Consider the following 17315-nt stretch of genomic DNA (forward strand, 5'->3'; position numbering starts at 1 on the left):
TGGGTTAGAGAGGGATGTGGGGGTGGTATATGACTCATAGACACAGTATGGTTTATTCATGATGGAGGAAGGGGATGTGTGTGTGAGGAAACAGACATTTGATTTGCACACTGTGTGTGTGTGTGTGTGCGTGTGTGTGTGTGTGTGTGCGTGTGTGTGTGTGTGTTGCCTTTGTAGATCATTGATTGGCACCGAGCCAAGATATTAATATTATGTGTTGGAACATTCCTTGTTATTTTCAGTGGATCTTTTTATTTTTCTTTAATTTTTACAACCACACTAGATGTTTCCTGTGATTTTTTTATTTATTTTTTATTATTATAATACATAAGAGGACGTGTGCGATGATGCGAGCTGCCGACGTTATTGATCACGGGGGGCTTCGGAGTCTGGGACGCATCGGGCTGATGAAACGGGTGAGAGGGTGTCTCTCCCATAGGTGACCTGACCTTGTCTCCTTCGCCTCACCCCCCTGACAGTGACCCCCCCCCCTCCCCCCAAGGGATGCACCAGATCGATGCATTGGTCTTTTCACCCCCCCTCCATCACCCAGGACTCCCCCACCCGGGTCGAGCAGCGCTGCTGCAATATGAAGAACATTCCAGAAGAAGCAACTCCACCTCAGTGTGTGTGTGTGTGTGTGTGTGTGTGTGTGTGTGTGTGTGTGTGTGTGTGTGTGTGTGTGTGTGTGTGTGTGTGTGTGTGTGTGTGTGTGTGTGTGTGTGTATACGAGGGTGTAAAGGGGGGTTTACATTACAGCTATGCTATTGTCTAATTGTCTCCTCTTATCATTAGTGACAACCATGACCTCTGTTATTGGCATATCTGCATTCTGCCTGCACTGCAGAGCTCCACCGCCTCCACCGCCGCGGTCCCTCTCCCAGGAGCGGCGGCGGCGGCGGCGGGGCCCGAGCCTCATAAATACAAACACAATCTCTCCTACACCTCCTGACTGCAGGACAGGACTCCACACATATCTGCCCGTGGAGCGCAGCACATTTGCATACATATTAAAGTGACGCCTCAGAAAAAAAAGAGAGAGAGGGAGGAGGGGGGAGAGAGAGAGGGTATATGCAAACAAGGCTTTCATCTAATATGCAAGAACCGGCATCGCTCTGGCATAAATCTGCATCTGAGCTCCGGCAGAGAGAGAGAGAGCGAGCGAGCGGGGCCCGTTTGACAGTAAATGGTGCTCGGGATGGCTGTCGGATGCACCGGGGGAACGCCGTTACCCCCGCAGAGCCGGGCCCATTGATCAGCGCCGCACGCCGCGTAGACACGAACTACAAAGTCACAATAGCACATGCTAAAGCAGAAACCTATGGATGGTGATGGAGGGAGGGACGGAAACGTCGGGGAAATGGAAAAGTTCAGTGTTTCTACGACGTCGTTAGTTTGCTGTTTCTCAGAGGAAAACAAGACAAAACGTGTTATTTGTTGGACTTTTAAAGCTGCTGTTTAGGCTCTTTATGCTAAGCTAAGCTAACTGGCTCCAGTTTCATATTTAGCAGATGATGTTGATCTGATGAAAACATTTACATAGGTAGAAGGTTCTACTTGCCAAATATTAGCACGTTAGCATTTGTGAGCATCTTAGCATGCCGACATTAGCATTAAGCTAACAAATAGTGAGAGCAGCGTGTTAATAAATCCATGAAAATAATATATTCAAAGAGATAAGAGCATCATAACACAGACACGCAGTACTTTCAATGTATTTATTGATTTGGGACAAAACTCTTTTAGGCTCCACATTGACAACAGGATACCGCTCCTTTCATTCGTAACCTTTCAAAATAAAAGCCTTAGACATAGACACAGCATCACTGTTTACCAGGGGAACTTAAATTACAACAAATTAACTTAAAATATGTATTTATTACAAAACAAACGTCTCTTTATTAGGAAAGGTCGACCAGACAAAATTGATTTGGCATGTTTTAATTGTGCGACAGCAGTGATGCTACACAGTCCTCTACATAGGCCTAGTCCTCTATAGTCCTGCACATAGTCCTCTATACAGTCCTCTACACAGTCCTCTACATAGTCCTCTATATAGTCCTATAAAGTCCTCTACACAGTCCTCCACATAGTCCTCTACATAGTCCTCTATATAGTCCTCTATAGTCCTCTATATAGTCCTATAAAGTCCTCTACATAGTCCTCTATATAGTCCTCTATATGGTCTTGGTCTAACCGCCTCACAAAGCCACGCTGTGGGTTTGCCCCGTTCCTTGTCTTCATGCTAAGCTAATAAAGTAACAAACAACATGTTGGGCTGTTCCTTTAAAGCGGCTGTTCCAACAGTTCCCCTGCACCCGTCCTCTATCTGTGCTGCTTTATATAGTCCTCTATGCAGTCCTCTACATAGTCCTCTATAAAGTCCTCTACATAGTCCTATATAATCATCTATATAGTCCTCTATTCAGTACTCTACATAGTCCTCTATACAGTCCTCTACATAGTCCTCTATATAGTCCTATAAAGTCCTCTACACAGTCCTCCACATAGTCCTCTACATAGTCCTCTATATAGCCCTCTATAGTCCTCTATATAGTCCTATAAAGTCCTCTACATAGTCCTCTATATGGTCTTGGTCTAACCGCCTCACAAAGCCACGCTGTGGGTTTGCCCCGTTCCTCGTATTCATGCTAAGCTAAGCTAAGCTAATAAATTAACAAACAACATGTTGAGCTGTTCCTTTAAAGCGGCTGTTCCAACAGTTCCTCTGCACCCCTCCTCTATCTGTGCTTCTCTATATAGTCCTCTATGTAGTCCTCTACATAGTCCTCTACATAGTCCTCTATATAGTCCTCTATGTAGTCCTCTACACAGTTCTCTACATAGTCCTCTATGTAGTCCTCTATGTAGTCCTCTACACAGTTCTCTACATAGTCCTCTATGTAGTCCTCTATGTAGTCCTCTACACAGTTCTCTACATAGTCCTCTATATAGTCCTCTATGTAGTCCTCTACACAGTTCTCTACATAGTCCTCTATGTATGCACCCCTCCTCTATCTGCTGCACGACTTCACTCACATTTACTTCAACGTAGGTTTTGTGTCTTAAACACTTTTTTAACTGTGTGTGTGTGTGTGTGTGTGTGTGTGTGTGTGTGTGTGTGTGTGTGTGTGTGTGTGTGTGTGTGTCTGTGTGTCTGTGTGTGTGTGTGTGTGTGTGTGTGTGTGTGTGTGTAGAAGTGGAGCACCTGATGGAAGAGCTGGAGCACAAACCAAACCCAGAAAGAAAACTTTACCTTCCCGTCTTCAGAGCGGCGTGCCGCCGTGAGCCGCGGGTTTCCCCTCGCCGGCAGCATTTCATGTCGGACACCCTTGAACTCCCTTTTCCTGTTTTCCTGCCTGAGCACGCCGTCGCGTGGAAGCACGCCGCTCTGTCTGCACAGGTGATCTTACGCACAGGAAATGGAAACTCTGAATGTGCACATGTGTGTGTGTGTGTGTGTGTGTGTGTGTGTGTGTGTGTGTGTGTGTGTGTGTGTGTGTGTGTGTGTGTGTGTGTGTGTGTGTGTGTGTGTGTGTGTGTGTTGGGGGTTGAAACAGGATATGTTGGGAATAACACAAAGCACAGAAAAAGTGTCACATGATCTGAAGCGCAGGCTTGATTTATTTGGCTTGGGCTCGACTCGGCTGCATGCGGTTCTGGAGGAGATGTTTTCCTTCTCCGCTCAGACACAACACATGGAAACGTTTTCACCGGGCCGAGCAGCAGAAACGCTCCAGACTTTTTATTTCTTCGCCTCCTTTTTTCAGAGCTTTTTCTTTTTTGGGGGGGTTTGAGGAGGGGGGGGGGGTGATTGAATTACATGCATCTGCTCGCCACATGTAGAAATATCCTCCTAATGAATACGGGCCGATGCACCGGGGGCAATTACTAGATATGTTAATAGTTTTATTTTGGTGGGAATGGACAGTGTGTGTGTGTGTGTGTGTGTGTGTTGGGGGGGGGGGGGGGGGGGGGTATCAATGAACATCTTATTTACAGCCTCCGTTTCAGAGTGTAATAAATACTCTTCCACTCACATGAGACAGTCACAGCTCGGCTCTATTGTCTGCCATAAATATGCTGGAAGGGTTGGTTAAATATTGATAACACCAATTCCTCCCCCCCCCTCCCTCCCTCTCTCCCTCCTCCTCCCCCCTCCCTTCTATCTCCCGGTTATTTCACCCTCACAGTAACCTTGCTTATGCATATTGCATATGTAAATAACGCACCCCGCCTCTGAAGTAATTGTGCATCTTCTGCAGCGCTGCAGATCTCCGTTCACCACCAGGAAAGAAACGCTCTCTTTGTTTGGCAGGTGATTCTCCAGCAAACTCCTCCGCTGAGACTTATTTACAGGAAGAGTGCAGGAAGTAGTTTGGGTTTTTTTGTTTGTTGTTTGGGGGGGGGGGGTAGTTAGGAAGGAGTTTTGGGGGCGGAGTCTCTTCTCCAGGAATTCTGGCATGCAGATTAACCTCAAACACAAGCAGAATATCTGTTTGTTATATTTAAGTTGAATTCTAATAAAGAAGCCTTAATGTTTTTAGATGAGTTGCTGAAGTTTTTAGTTTCATAATTCATAATTAATTTGATAATTGTATTATATAGGAGATCAGATTCTTTGTCTCAATGTGTTTCTAATTCATAAGAAGCTTATTCTCTTTGTCACTTTTATTTGTTGTAAAAACAAAAAAACACAAGTTTTATCCTCTTAAAACAAAATGTGTGAAAACAGTTAAATCATCTTTAATGGTTCATGCTGTTTTCATTTACTTGTTTGTGTGTCAACTCAACTCTGGTATGTTTTTATTGGTGTCATTTGTAGTGATGCTCTATTGGATGGATGGATGGATGGATAGATAGATAGATAGATAGATAGATAGATAGATAGATAGATAGATAGATAGATAGATAGATAGATAGATAGATAGATAGATAGATAGATAGATAGATAGATAGATAGATAGATAGATAGATAGATGAGTGTGTGCAGGTTCATCGGTGTCTTCATAACTGATCCCAGGTCTGTTTGACATTTGCTCTGACATTTGGTTGCCTCTCTCCCAGGTTGCCGGTTGCCGTGTCTCTCTGGTGATGCTCAATAAAATGTTCGTTACGGTTATTTATTTATTTATTTATTTATTTTGCAGTCTGACATTTTGCCAACGACCCTGCTCCTTTTTCTCCCCTCCACTTTAATCTGACTGGCTTCGCCGTTTAGCTACCCATAATGCAACACTTAATCCAGAATGTGATGTTAATGTATAAAACGTGCATTAAAGTGCATACTTTCTGCTCTCAAGGTGACCTTCAACCCTACAAATTGATATGATATGCTTTTCCCTAAATGCCACTTTCACCCGGTTATACTCTACTCTGCATCTGTTGTTCCTCAGTAGAGCGAGCCACCATTCTGAAGATCAGAGGTTCGATTCCCGTCTCCTTCAGTCCACACACTGAAGTGTCCTTGGGCAAGATCCTGAACCATCCTGGCTGAGTGTGAATGTGAGTGAATGTAGTCTCAACCACTTTTACTAAACCTACTCCCTTCACACCCTGAGTTAAAACCAGGCGGCAAGCTGAAGTGCCTTAAACCTGCATTCTCCCTGCTGGCCACCAGGGGGCGCCTCCTCTGGTTGCAAAAAGAAGTCTATGAGAAAATGACCCTACTTCTCTCTTGATTTATTATCTTAGTAAACATCAGCTGCTACTGCCACTACCATAGCAACCACCGCTACCATAGCAACCGCCTCTACTGCATCCTCGCTACCACGCTACCAATGCTAGTTAGCTACTAAGATGACTTTAACACTTAGTTGTAAAGTTGACCTTGAATTATAGAAGCTAACTTTGTTAGCAGCTTCACACCAGAATCCACATGGATCCAGATCCAGTAAGGGTGCAGTTTGTCATCAGATCCACCCGTCGCTCCTCCACAGTCCAAATATGGTCACTTCCTTCACTGGTTGGAAACATTCCAAGCTAGGGATCGTTCCTTGAAGCTGCAATGAGCTTTCCTTTCATACTTCAGACCAGGCTGCATGGAAGGACATTAACATACTCAGTACTACAAATACACTACAGCTTGCTGGGCTACACCATAAAACCTGATGCCAGACCAGACCAGACCACCATAAACGGGACAGCAGTCTGCCGTATCAGCCGGTTCCCGGAGAGAGCCGAACATGTCAGACTCCCATTTAGTCCATTATGGGAGCATGATAACCGTAATAGTGGCCGTCCTCCTGATTCACGGATCTGGCAGCAATTCAAAGTCCTATCCAGGTGTTGGGTATGATGTCAGCCATCTGTGTGTGTGTGTGTGTGTGTGTGTGTGTGTGTGTGTGTGTGTGTGTGTGTGTGTGTGTGTGTGTGTGTGTGTGTGTGTGTGTGTGTGTGTGTGTGTGTGTGTGTGTGTGTGTGTGTGTGTGTGTGTGTGTACACAAACAGATGTGGGCCACGGATGACAGATAATCTCTCTACAAAGAGCTTTTACTTCATACGCGTCTGTGCGGAGACTGTTCTATTATCATGATGACATCATCCTTTGACCTCTTTTCTGTTCTATTCTATTCTGTTCTATTCTATTCTGTTCTATTCTCACACACTCAACTTTATACTTTCTATCATGTTTCACTCCTCTTTAGTTTAGATAATTGTGTTATCATCCTGTTATCTCTACTTTATTCTACTCGTTTCTCTCTTCTATGTTTGAATCTAATCTATTATCTTCTACTGTTTTGGTTCTATTCTAATAGATTCTGTTACTCTTTAAGTTCTATTCTGATCTATTGGGTATTTTTCTAGATTCTTTTGTATTACATTCTAATGTTTTTGTACCACTGATGTGTTGTTTTTACTCTGTTCTATTCAACGCTATGCCTCTTTATTGTGTTCTGTTTTACTCTCTATTCTATTATTTTTCATTATCTAATATGTTCTATTCTATTATAATCTATGTATCTATGCTCTTCTATTGTATCACTCTTCTTGTCTGTTATGTTCTATTCCATTCTATTACTCCAATTAAGATAATGTTCAATATCATTTTGCCACTTTTCTATTGTAATCCATAACCATGATTTCATATCTCTCACTCTATTCTATTCTATTCTAATTCTATCATTCTCTATTCTATCAACTCATCATTCTGTAGGCTCTTATGTTTTACACGTCACATCTTTCTATTCAAGTATTCAATACAAGTACTCTTTAAAGTATTCTATTTTATTGTTATTGTTAACTATCATATTCTGTCTTTATGTGATCACTCTCTACTCTCTATTCTATTCTATTGTTTTATATTACTTTCTACTTTTCTATTACTTTATTATTGATATACTCTACTTGAATCTATGAGTACTCTATTCCTCTCTGCTGCTGTGGACTTTATTCTTTTATTGTCGTTTGTCTTCTATTATATAATATTTAGTTACTCTTTACTATATTCTATTCACTTCTATTCTATTATTTTCTGGGGTCTATTCTATTACTCTCAAGGATAGCCTATTTTATCACTCACTATTCTATTCTACTCTGATTATTAACTCTACTCCGTTACTCTTGATTATATTCTACTGTGATTACTATATTCTACTCTATTCTGTTACTCTGTGTTCTATTATTGTCTACTGTGATTACTAACACGATTCTACACTATTCTATTCTACTCTGATTACAACCTTTATTTTACTTGATTCTGTTATTCTCTTCTCTGTTGTATTCTACTGTGATTACTATATTCTACTGTGATTACTATATACTATATTCTACTCTATTCTGTTACTCTGTGTTCCATTATTGTCTACTGTGATTACTTACTCGATTCTATCTCCTCTCTCTGTTGGTTCTACTCTATTCTATTCTACTGTGCTCTTTTCTTCTCTGATTACTAACTCTACTCTGTTACTTTCTATGATATTCTACTGTGATTACTAACCTTATTATACTCTATTCTCTCTCTCTCCCTCTCTCTCTCTCTCTCTCTCTCTCTCTCTCTCTCTCTCTCTCGGTTCTACTCTACTCTATTCTATTCTACTGTGCTCTTTTCTTCTCTGATTACTAACTCTACTCCGTTACTTTCTATGATATTCTACTGTGATTACTAACCTTATTATACTCTATTCTCTCTCTCTCTCTCTCTCTCTCTCTCTCTCTCTCTCTCTCCCTCTCCCTCTCTCTCCCTCTCTCTGTCTCTCCCCCCCCCCCCTCTCTCTCCCGGTTCTACTCTATTCTACTGTGTTCTACTGTGTTCTACTGTGTTCTACTGTGTTCTGCTCGTGCACGGATTGTGATGATTGTTGCACCGGGGCTTTAAAGAGCGTCCGGTGGGATGCAGCGTGCTCCTCCGCGTGCACGCCGACTGAGCTCGTGGTGATGTTTGCGTATAACAGAAGCGCCGCCTCCCTCCCATTGGACGACGTCTCCGCGAGGGGGGCGTGGCCAGGAAAGATGAGAGTTGCAAATCCATGCCCTTACTGGGAAGACATGGAGCGCCATGGACACAGTCTACACGAATCCAGGAGGAATCTCAGCTGAAGACGTCCGCGTTTCCTCCAGCGAGGAAGCCGCCGGTTCGAGGGACTGAGAGAGGGGGCCGACTGGACCGGGCTGGACCGGGCTGGCCCGCGGGGAGAGGATGGAGTGCGCATTTGACGCACAGAATCTGATCTCCATTTCTCTGAGGAAAATCCAGAGCTCCAGGACGCAGCGAGGAGGCATCAAGCTCCACAAGAACTTGCTGGTAACGTACGTGCTGAGGAACGCCAGGCAGTTCTACGTGAGCAAGAACTTGTCGCAGACGCCGAGGACGCACCAGTACGAGGACGCGGCCGCCGTCCGGGACCGGCAAGACTACTTCGAATTGCCCGGGAGCTTAACGGAGTTGTCCGATGACTTCTACTGCAACTTTACCGGGGGGGTCGAGTCGGACACCTGGCACTGCGGAGCGCACCAGCCCGGCGGAGGAGGCGGCGGCGGCGGCCAGCCCGCAGCGGAGGAGGAGGCGGCGGACGCGCACCAAGACGCGTCCGCCTGCGCGATGCTCTCGCCCGGCGACTCGGACCTCATGGTGCCGGAAGCCTGTTGGAGTTGCGCGGACAAATCCTCCCCATGGGAGTTACCGGTCCCGAACGCGCAAGCCCACCAGAAGACCGTGCTGGACTTGGACACGCATGTGGTGACCACCGTCACCAACGGATACTTCCACTCGGACTGTTGCGCGCAGCCAAAACAGCCGCAGGGCGCGCAGTGCTGCGCGAGGAAGCGGCGGATGGACACAAGTTATCACATTGTTGATCCGGAGTTTTACCTGCCGGACTTCGACCCGGCGCCCTGCAAGAGGATGCGGACCGAGGAGGACCTCCAGGCGGACTCGGAGCAGTTGGACAGCTCCAACATCTCCAACCTGATCTCGGTGCTGGGTTCAGGCGGACTATCCGACTTTGTGAGTTGGCAGCAGACGGACCTTGAGCAAATACTCGCCGCTCAGACAATTTGTTTGAAACACACACTGCTGACGGGCAGCGGCTGGACCAGAGCCATCGAAGCGTTTTGATTTGTATGATTGTTTTTTCTTTTTCTTTGTATCGTTTTTTTATTTTATTTTATTGCTTTCAAAATAAAACATGACACGAATGCAATCATCTCTGTCCTCTGTTATTGGGAAGGGAAGAAAAAAGAAATGTTGATTGAAATGTGATTTACATAAGAAGCACATTAACATGTCTCCTGACCGGTGATACCATTCACACAGCGCACATGCATTAAACCTTTTTATTTAAACCTTTATTTGTGCTGCTTATTTTGGGGTGCTGGAGTCTTGGAGCTGATTTCTTGAAGAAATGAGTTGAGACGCTCGTTTCTCGCTGGATAGATGTTGGAAGAGCGCCATCATGTGGCCAGTGAGGCTCCGTGCAGCATCAAGGCAGAATATCTCCCTATAAATAAATGATTTATTCCCAGGGCCTGCTTTTATTATTCAATAAAAAACACCTTTATAAAAAAAAACTCATCGGCTTCAAAATGGGACTTGTTAGTGTACAAATGGGTTTCTGATTAAATATACACCTATGGGGTTAAGTGACCTTGTACTTTTTGTTCTATCAGTATTGTAGAATATCACATATCTGTCTTTAATATATGCCATTATTAAAAATAAATATATCGTTTATTAACAATAGTTATGGCTCTATTTGGGGCTGTAAATAAAATAAATCCGATGATTAAATCGTCGGATTCGCGCACGTACCAGACTCCACTCAAAAAGAGGGGGGTTTAAGGAGGGCAGGGTTGTGGGTCCAACGGGGGCGCGGACAGCTGACAGGGAGACACGGCGAGCTCGTCCTTGAGACATGCACCGCCGGAGGGCTTCCCGTACACACACACACGCACACACACACACACACACACACGGACACACACACACACGGACACACAACACACTTGAAGGCGTGCGTTTGACAACATGCTGGCCGTTTTGGTGAAGGTCGCGGTGAGTCTTCCGTTTTCTTTAGCGTGTATTTAAAGTGTGTTTTTGGGAGGGGGGGTGGGGCAACGGGGCAACAATATGACGATATGAGGTGTTAAATAACGTAATTTACCACTTTACACTAATCACTGATGACGTCGGCTCCGCTGTTTGTGTGTGATTTAGCGAGCTGCGACATTATGAATATCGTTAGCCTAGCTTAGCCGCTAGCGTAACGTTACGTTAAGTTGCTGCGCGTGGCGACATCGCAGCAAACACTTTAATAGTTTAATTCGCGAAGCGTGTTCTCCCCCGTCTCTCTATATTCACTGTCATGGCAGGAATAGCTAAAAAACACAACAACTCACCGTCGTCATAGCGGGTTTTATTTTGAAAAGCGTAAAACCGGAAGTTCTTAATTGTATTGCCCAGAGGCCTCGGATTTTTTTTTAATGATGCCCATCAATGTGACTTATTTATGTCACAGCTTCTGGATATATTTATTTAATTTATTTTTAAAAATTAAATGTTTTACTGTGATAGGATTTCAGAATTGTATTATTATTACTATTGTCATTAGTAAATCTAATAAAAACATAATGTTGGTAACTGCCAGTGAGCAGGAGGGTACACACAGGCCTGCACATCCTGCGTTATTGTGTGATAGTTTTAGCTCTCATGTCAAAGGTTCAGCTGTGTCTACCTTCTATTAATAAGCTTGGCAGAGCCGACGCCGCCGGGGCCAAACAAATGGTTCGACTGCTCGCCTCGGTTGTTTTGGTGTCACTTTTCTCACAGTTTAAAAAAACACTCCGCCGTCAAAGTGCACGCCTTTGGACAAAGATCAGAAATGTTGCTCACGGCTCGAAATCCATCTAACTCAAACCCATTAAGTCGACTTAATATTTTTAGTGCATGTTGACACCTGGATTTGCGAGGCAGCTCCTTAATCCACTTAATTTAACTTGTGGGATTTGGTTTTATAACAAGGCAGGAAGTCAAACATATTCCCCCGAACAGCAGCTGTGACTCTTTCTTGGAGTTATATTTAAGGGCAGAGTCTGGGCTTCCCGGTGTCTTCCAGCTGCGGCCCGGCCTGGTGAAGCCATGCCGTCTGGTCAGACCGGTGACCCAGATCCCAGAGAGGTCCCTGATGCACCAGGAGGGTTTGCCCAAGCTGCCCGTGCCGCCCTTGACGCAGACGTGTGAGCGATACCTGGCTGCTCTGGAGCCCATCGTCAGCGAGGAGGAGCTGGAGCACACCCGGCAGCTGGTGAAGGAGTTCCTCAGGGGCGGCGTCGGGGAACGGCTGCAGAAGGGCCTCGACCGGCGGGCACGCAAGACGGACAACTGGGTCGGTGACTTTGGTGTATTAGAAATGTATATATATAGAGATATGTAGAAGGGACGATACACGGTTTTATCACAATGACGATATAAAACACAATAAGTTCATCGTGGTGAAATTCCAACATCGTCATACATTTTGTTACTTGAAAAAGGTTTCTAGTTCTGTCATGGGAGACAAATGATACATTTAAATATTTATTTTTCCTTTATTTATGCAGCAAAACCCTCTTGATTTATGATCATCTTAATCAAGATTATTTTATTGTTTTTTTTACTAAAAAGGATGTGTGTATATATATATATAGATAGATAGATAAATATATACTATATATTATCAGTGCCGATATTCAGCGTTTTTATGTTTATCAGTAATTTTTAAGCCGATTTGACGATAAAATAATTTCATTTTAAAAAGCACTACTCTGCTCTTTATTTTATTTATTTTTACCTCAGGGAACTGTTGTATTTGTTTGTTTGTTCTTATATAATAATAATATGTTCAATTATAATATAATAATGCTGCTGATAGCTCCCTGCACTTTTTCTGTTTCAAATATCGGTTATCGGTCTCCTAGATTAATATTAATCCGTGAAAGAGAAACATCGGTCGATCCCTGATAAATATGTGTTCCTAAACAAATAGTGAAGTAATAGCAGAAAGTTAAAGTGGCATTTTAAGAGTTTGAAGCACATTTTGATGATTATCGGCATAATCTCATGTTATATATAATATATATTATTATCGCGTGTATATATATTTTCATATTGTCTAATAAACACCAAGGAGACGTCTATAGAATCACGTCCTGTTTCCTGTTCCCTGTTCCCTGCAGCTGTCAGAGTGGTGGATGCAGTCGTCCTACCTGGACTGCCGTATGCCGGTGGCGGTCTACACCAGCCCCGGGGTCGTCCTGCCACGCATGCACTTCCGCGACCGGCAAGGACAGATGAGGTGAGGAACCAGAACAAACAAAACCTCTAGAACCACAAAAAAGAAGCATCAGAACTTCTAACATTCTGCTGTAAATGTCTCCAGAATCCCATAGTCTCAGTTATAACCTTTAATTGTCTCATTAACGGCAAGTTAACAAAGTTCTTCTCAAAGTGATTAACATCGTGTTGAAGTGCAACATAAACAAGCTGATGTGAAACTGGAGTTTCCAGGCGACCTTTGCGGAGGCTTCCCCTTTAACGCCTCGGCTATTTAAAGCCGCTTTTAGCCGCTCGTGGCATCGCTCAGCTGTTTCTGACCGCCGTGACCCCCCCGGGTTTAGGTGGTCCGGGTCCGGTAGACTCACAGCCGGCGACCCTGATGGGTCACATGTCTTCATTCAGAGCTCCTGATAGCTCAATGAAGAATGATGCTTGTCTGACACAGTGATGTCTCCTGTGCAGGTTTAGTGCCAAGCTGATTGCCGGCGTTTTGGAGTTTAAAAAAATGATCGACACGTGAGTTTTTCCTCAAAGCCCAAATATGAAACTATAACAGAAACGTCATCGTCACTCTGTGTGTATAATGTGTGCTGCTGGGTCGTAGTGACACGCTGCCTGTAGAGTACCTGAGTGGGAAGCCGCTGTGCATGGACCAGTACTACCAGATCCTGTCCTCCTGTCGCATCCCGGGTCCAAAGAGGGACACCGTCGTCAACCACACCCTCGGGAAGACCCCCCTCACCCACATCACCGTGGTCCACAACTTCCAGGTACGCTAGATGGCACCGCCGGGCTTCTCTGGCCACCAGGGGGCGACTCCTCTCTGGTTGTGTAGAAGTCTATGAGAAAATGGTCCTACTTCTCTCTGCTGGCCACCAGGGGGCGACTCCTCTCTGGTTGTATAGAAGTCTATGAGAAAATGGTCCTACTTCTCTCTGCTGGCCACCAGGGGGTGACTCCTCTCTGGTTGTATAGAAGTCTATGAGAAAATGGTCCTACTTCTCTCTGCTGGCCACCAGGGGGCGACTCCTCTCTGGTTGTATAGAAGTCTATGAGAAAATGGTCCTACTTCTCTCTGCTGGCCACCAGGGGGCGACTCCTCTCTGGTTGTATAGAAGTCTATGAGAAAATGGTCCTACTTCTCTCTTGATGTATTATCTCAGTAAACATTGTAAACATGAGTTTATGGTCTCAATCTCTAGTTTCAAGTCTTCTTCAATCCAGCATGATGTTCATTTAGTACATTATGGTCCATTTAGAGTCCACCAGACCAGAAAGCAGGGGATGCTTTGGGGGGCGGGGCTTACCTGCTGATTGACAGGTCTATACCACGCTAATGTTAGCTACTAAGATGACTTTAACACTTAGCTTCTATGATTCAAAGTCAACTTTCCAGCTAACATTGATAGCAGCTTCAAACCAGAATCCACATGGATCCAGATCCAATAAGGGTGCTGCTTGTGTTCATCAGATCCACCCGTCGCTCCTCCACAGGCCAAATACGGTCACTTCCTTCACTGGTTGCAAAAATCCAAGATGGTGATGGCCAAAATGTTAACCTCTCCCGGTCTTCCCCCCCAACAGTTCTTCGTCCTGGACGTGTACCACAGCGACGGCACGCCGCTGACCGTGGACCAGATCTACATGCAGCTGGAGAAGATCTGGAACTCGTCTCTGCAGACCAACAAGGAGCCGATCGGCATCCTCACGTCACAGCACCGCAACACCTGGGGGAAGGCCTACAACAATCTGATTAAAGGTGAGCCGTTTCTTCTCTTATTTAGAAAGCATTCAGAGATAAACCGGTGTGATATTCGTCCTCAGACAGAACCAATAAGGAGTCGGTCCGCGCCATCCAGAAAAGCATCTTCACGGTTTGCCTGGATGCTCCGATGCCGCGGGTGTCAGACGAGCTGTACCAGAGCCGGGTGGCGGCCCAGATGCTGCACGGGGGAGGAGCTCGCTGGAACAGCGGCAACCGCTGGTTCGACAAGACGCTGCAGGCCAGTTTTCAACAGCGGAGAATTTCAATGCACAAAGAACGTTTCTCTATTTCAGTGAAAATGTACTGAAATATATCCAAAGTGTATTTATTTAGTAAATTAGAGATAAATATGCAGCGTATTTAGGGTGGAATTCACCTGTACGTTGCTGTGAGAACTGTATCATACTCTCAATGAACACATTGTTTATGTCAAATATTTTAAATTAAAGTAATTCAATTAAGTTGAATCAACATTATAGATCAACCTTTCAGTGAAATGCAAAAATGTACATTGTGGTAAAATGTTAAGGGTCGCAATGTAAGAAAATAAAATATAGAATAAGAAATGAACATGGAAAATGTACACGTAATTAAAACAGTGTTTTTGGGTGTACTTGTGTTCTGCAGTTCATAGTCGGTGAAGACGGTACGTGTGGACTCGTGTACGAACACGCGCCCGCCGAGGGTCCACCCATCGTGTACCTCGTGGACTTCGTGGTCAAATGCATGTCAGTGTCTCTACATTGTTTAATGAGCGTATTCATGTACATTCAAATGAACCCGTGGTCGTGTTTCCTCCACAGGCAGAGGACGGAGGTGGTCCGCTCCCCCATGGTGCCCCTCCCCATGCCTCAGAAACTACGCTTCAACATCACACCCGAGGTCAAGAGAGACATCGAGAACGCCAAACAGAACATGAACATGTATGCCGGGTTCTCATTAATATTACTGACCGTTTGGAAGCAGAACATTTTGGTTTGACCTCCTCTTTTCCTCGTTGCATCAGGATGGTTCACGACTTGGATGTCAAGGTGCTGATGTTTTCTCATTTTGGTAAAAACGTCCCAAAACAACACAAGCTGAGTCCGGACGCCTTCGTTCAAATGGCTCTCCAGCTCGCCTACTTCAGGTGAGACGCCTTTAAAGGGGTCAGGACTGGACTGGGATGGTCCTTTTAAAGGGGTTCAGGACTGGACTGGGATGGTCCTTTTAAAGGGGGTCAGGACTGGACTGGGATGGTCCTTTTAAAGGGGGTTAGGACTGGACTGGGATGGTCCTTTAAAGGGGGTCAGGACTGGACTGGGATGGTCCTTTAAAGGGGGTCAGAACTAGACTGGGATGGTCCTTTATAGGGGGTCAGAACTAGACTGGGATGGTCCTTTAAAGGGGGTCAGGACTAGACTGGGATGGTCCTTTAAAGGGGGTCAGGACTAGACTGGGATCGTCTTTTTAAAGGGGTCAGAACTAGACTGGGATGGTCCTTTTTTAAAGGGGTTAGAACTAGACTGGGATGGTCATTTTAAAGGGGGTCAGGACCAGACTGGGATGGTCTGGCTTAAGTATATCCCGTATCTGGATCCAGGATGTACGGCGTCTGCTGCTCCGCATACGAGAGCGCCTCGCTACGGATGTTCATATACGGAAGAACGGACGCCATCCGGGCGACGACGTCAGACTCGTTCAGGTTCGTCCAGGCGATGCAAGACCCGGCCAGACAGGTAAAAAAAAGGGGCGGGGCTTCACCGTGAACGTCATAACATGAGCTGAGTGAACTGAGCGGTAAAATCCTGTCGACAGAACGCAGAGAGGAAGACGCTGCTGCAGAGCGCCGTTCAGACGCACAAGGAGAACACGTACAACGTGAGTTCATTTAGATGAGCCAAGTTTTATACCTTTTAGTTTTTAGTATATACTTTTTAAGTGAAGGGAAACAAAATTAGACTTTTATTGCTGAGTGTGAACTATGTTTCTACTGTGTGTGTGTGTGTGTGTGTGTGTGTGAGATAATCTTTTAATCTGTTTTTTTCTGGGTCTTTAAGGCGATCCACGGTCAGGCCGTGGACAGACACCTCCTCGGGCTGAAGATGCTGAGCATCGAGGATCTGACCTCCATGCCGGAGATATTCATGGATACGTCTTTCGCCGTGGCTCAGCATTTTAACCTCTCCACCAGCCAGGTAAGAGTCACAACGCCGAGCAGGTCATTGGTTGTCGGCTCGCCCTCACCTCCCCCGCTCTCCCCCGTCGTCCAGGTCGGATCCAAGACGGACTGCGTGATGTGCTTCGGTCCGATGGTGCCGGACGGCTACGGCGTGTGCTACAACCCCATGGAGGGCCACATCAACATCGCCATCACGGCCTTCAACAGCTGCGACGAGACCAACGCCGCCAGGTTCGCCCGGGCCGTGGAGGACGCGCTGTTGGACATGAGGGCTCTGCTGGAAGACACAGCCGAGCAGTGATCCCTCACGCACGGGGGGGCTGGTTGGGTCCCGTATGGGGGTCTGGACGTGAACCGGGTCGCTGGCAGAACGCCACGCCCACATAGACACACTTTAAACCACAGCTGAGAGGAAGCCTGGTAAAGGCTTGTGGGAAACATGAGAAGCAACATATTTATGATGGTGATTTCCTTTAAATGATTGTAGAAGTGTGATACTTTTATTTCTTTATTTATACTAGTTTTCAGAATAACACTGTCCTCACTTGACTCAAGTGTTTTTTTTTTGGTTTGTTTATTATTATTATTAATTTCATGTTTAAATCATCGCCACAAAACAAACAAAAAGAAGTCTTTCT

General features: G+C 45.2%; 1 protein-coding gene and 1 pseudogene across 2 annotated transcripts; both read left to right on the forward strand.

The window, feature by feature from the left end:
- The first annotated feature begins 8266 nt into the window (after positions 1-8266).
- Positions 8267-9660, forward strand: LOC311023225 (immediate early response gene 5-like protein pseudogene; annotated as a pseudogene). The gene has a single exon. The product of its transcript is annotated as an immediate early response gene 5-like protein pseudogene (transcript).
- Positions 9661-10330: 670 nt separating this feature from the next.
- On the forward strand, positions 10331-17226 carry LOC311022600 (carnitine O-acetyltransferase-like). Its single transcript, XM_084023973.1, has 14 exons — positions 10331-10492; positions 11553-11822; positions 12652-12770; positions 13214-13267; positions 13356-13521; positions 14336-14510; positions 14576-14754; positions 15144-15244; positions 15320-15439; positions 15523-15645; positions 16099-16234; positions 16314-16376; positions 16556-16693; positions 16769-17226. The coding sequence occupies exons 1-14, from the start codon at positions 10466-10468 to the stop codon at positions 16976-16978; spliced, it is 1881 nt and encodes a 626-aa protein (XP_083880099.1). The 5' UTR covers positions 10331-10465; the 3' UTR covers positions 16979-17226.
- The last annotated feature ends 89 nt before the right edge of the window (positions 17227-17315 follow it).

This window comes from Eutrigla gurnardus, assembly GCF_963514095.1.
Source record: "Eutrigla gurnardus genome assembly, chromosome: 13".
NCBI lineage: Eukaryota > Metazoa > Chordata > Actinopteri > Perciformes > Triglidae > Eutrigla > Eutrigla gurnardus.

Coding starts and splice junctions, on each gene's coding strand:
- LOC311022600 (XM_084023973.1), top strand. CDS start 10,466: ATGCTGGCCGTTTTGGTGAAGGTCGCG. Junction 12,771..13,213: donor GACCGGCAAGGACAGATGAG/GTGAGGAACCAG, acceptor TCTCCTGTGCAG/GTTTAGTGCCAAGCTGATTG. Junction 15,245..15,319: donor GACTTCGTGGTCAAATGCAT/GTCAGTGTCTCT, acceptor TTTCCTCCACAG/GCAGAGGACGGAGGTGGTCC.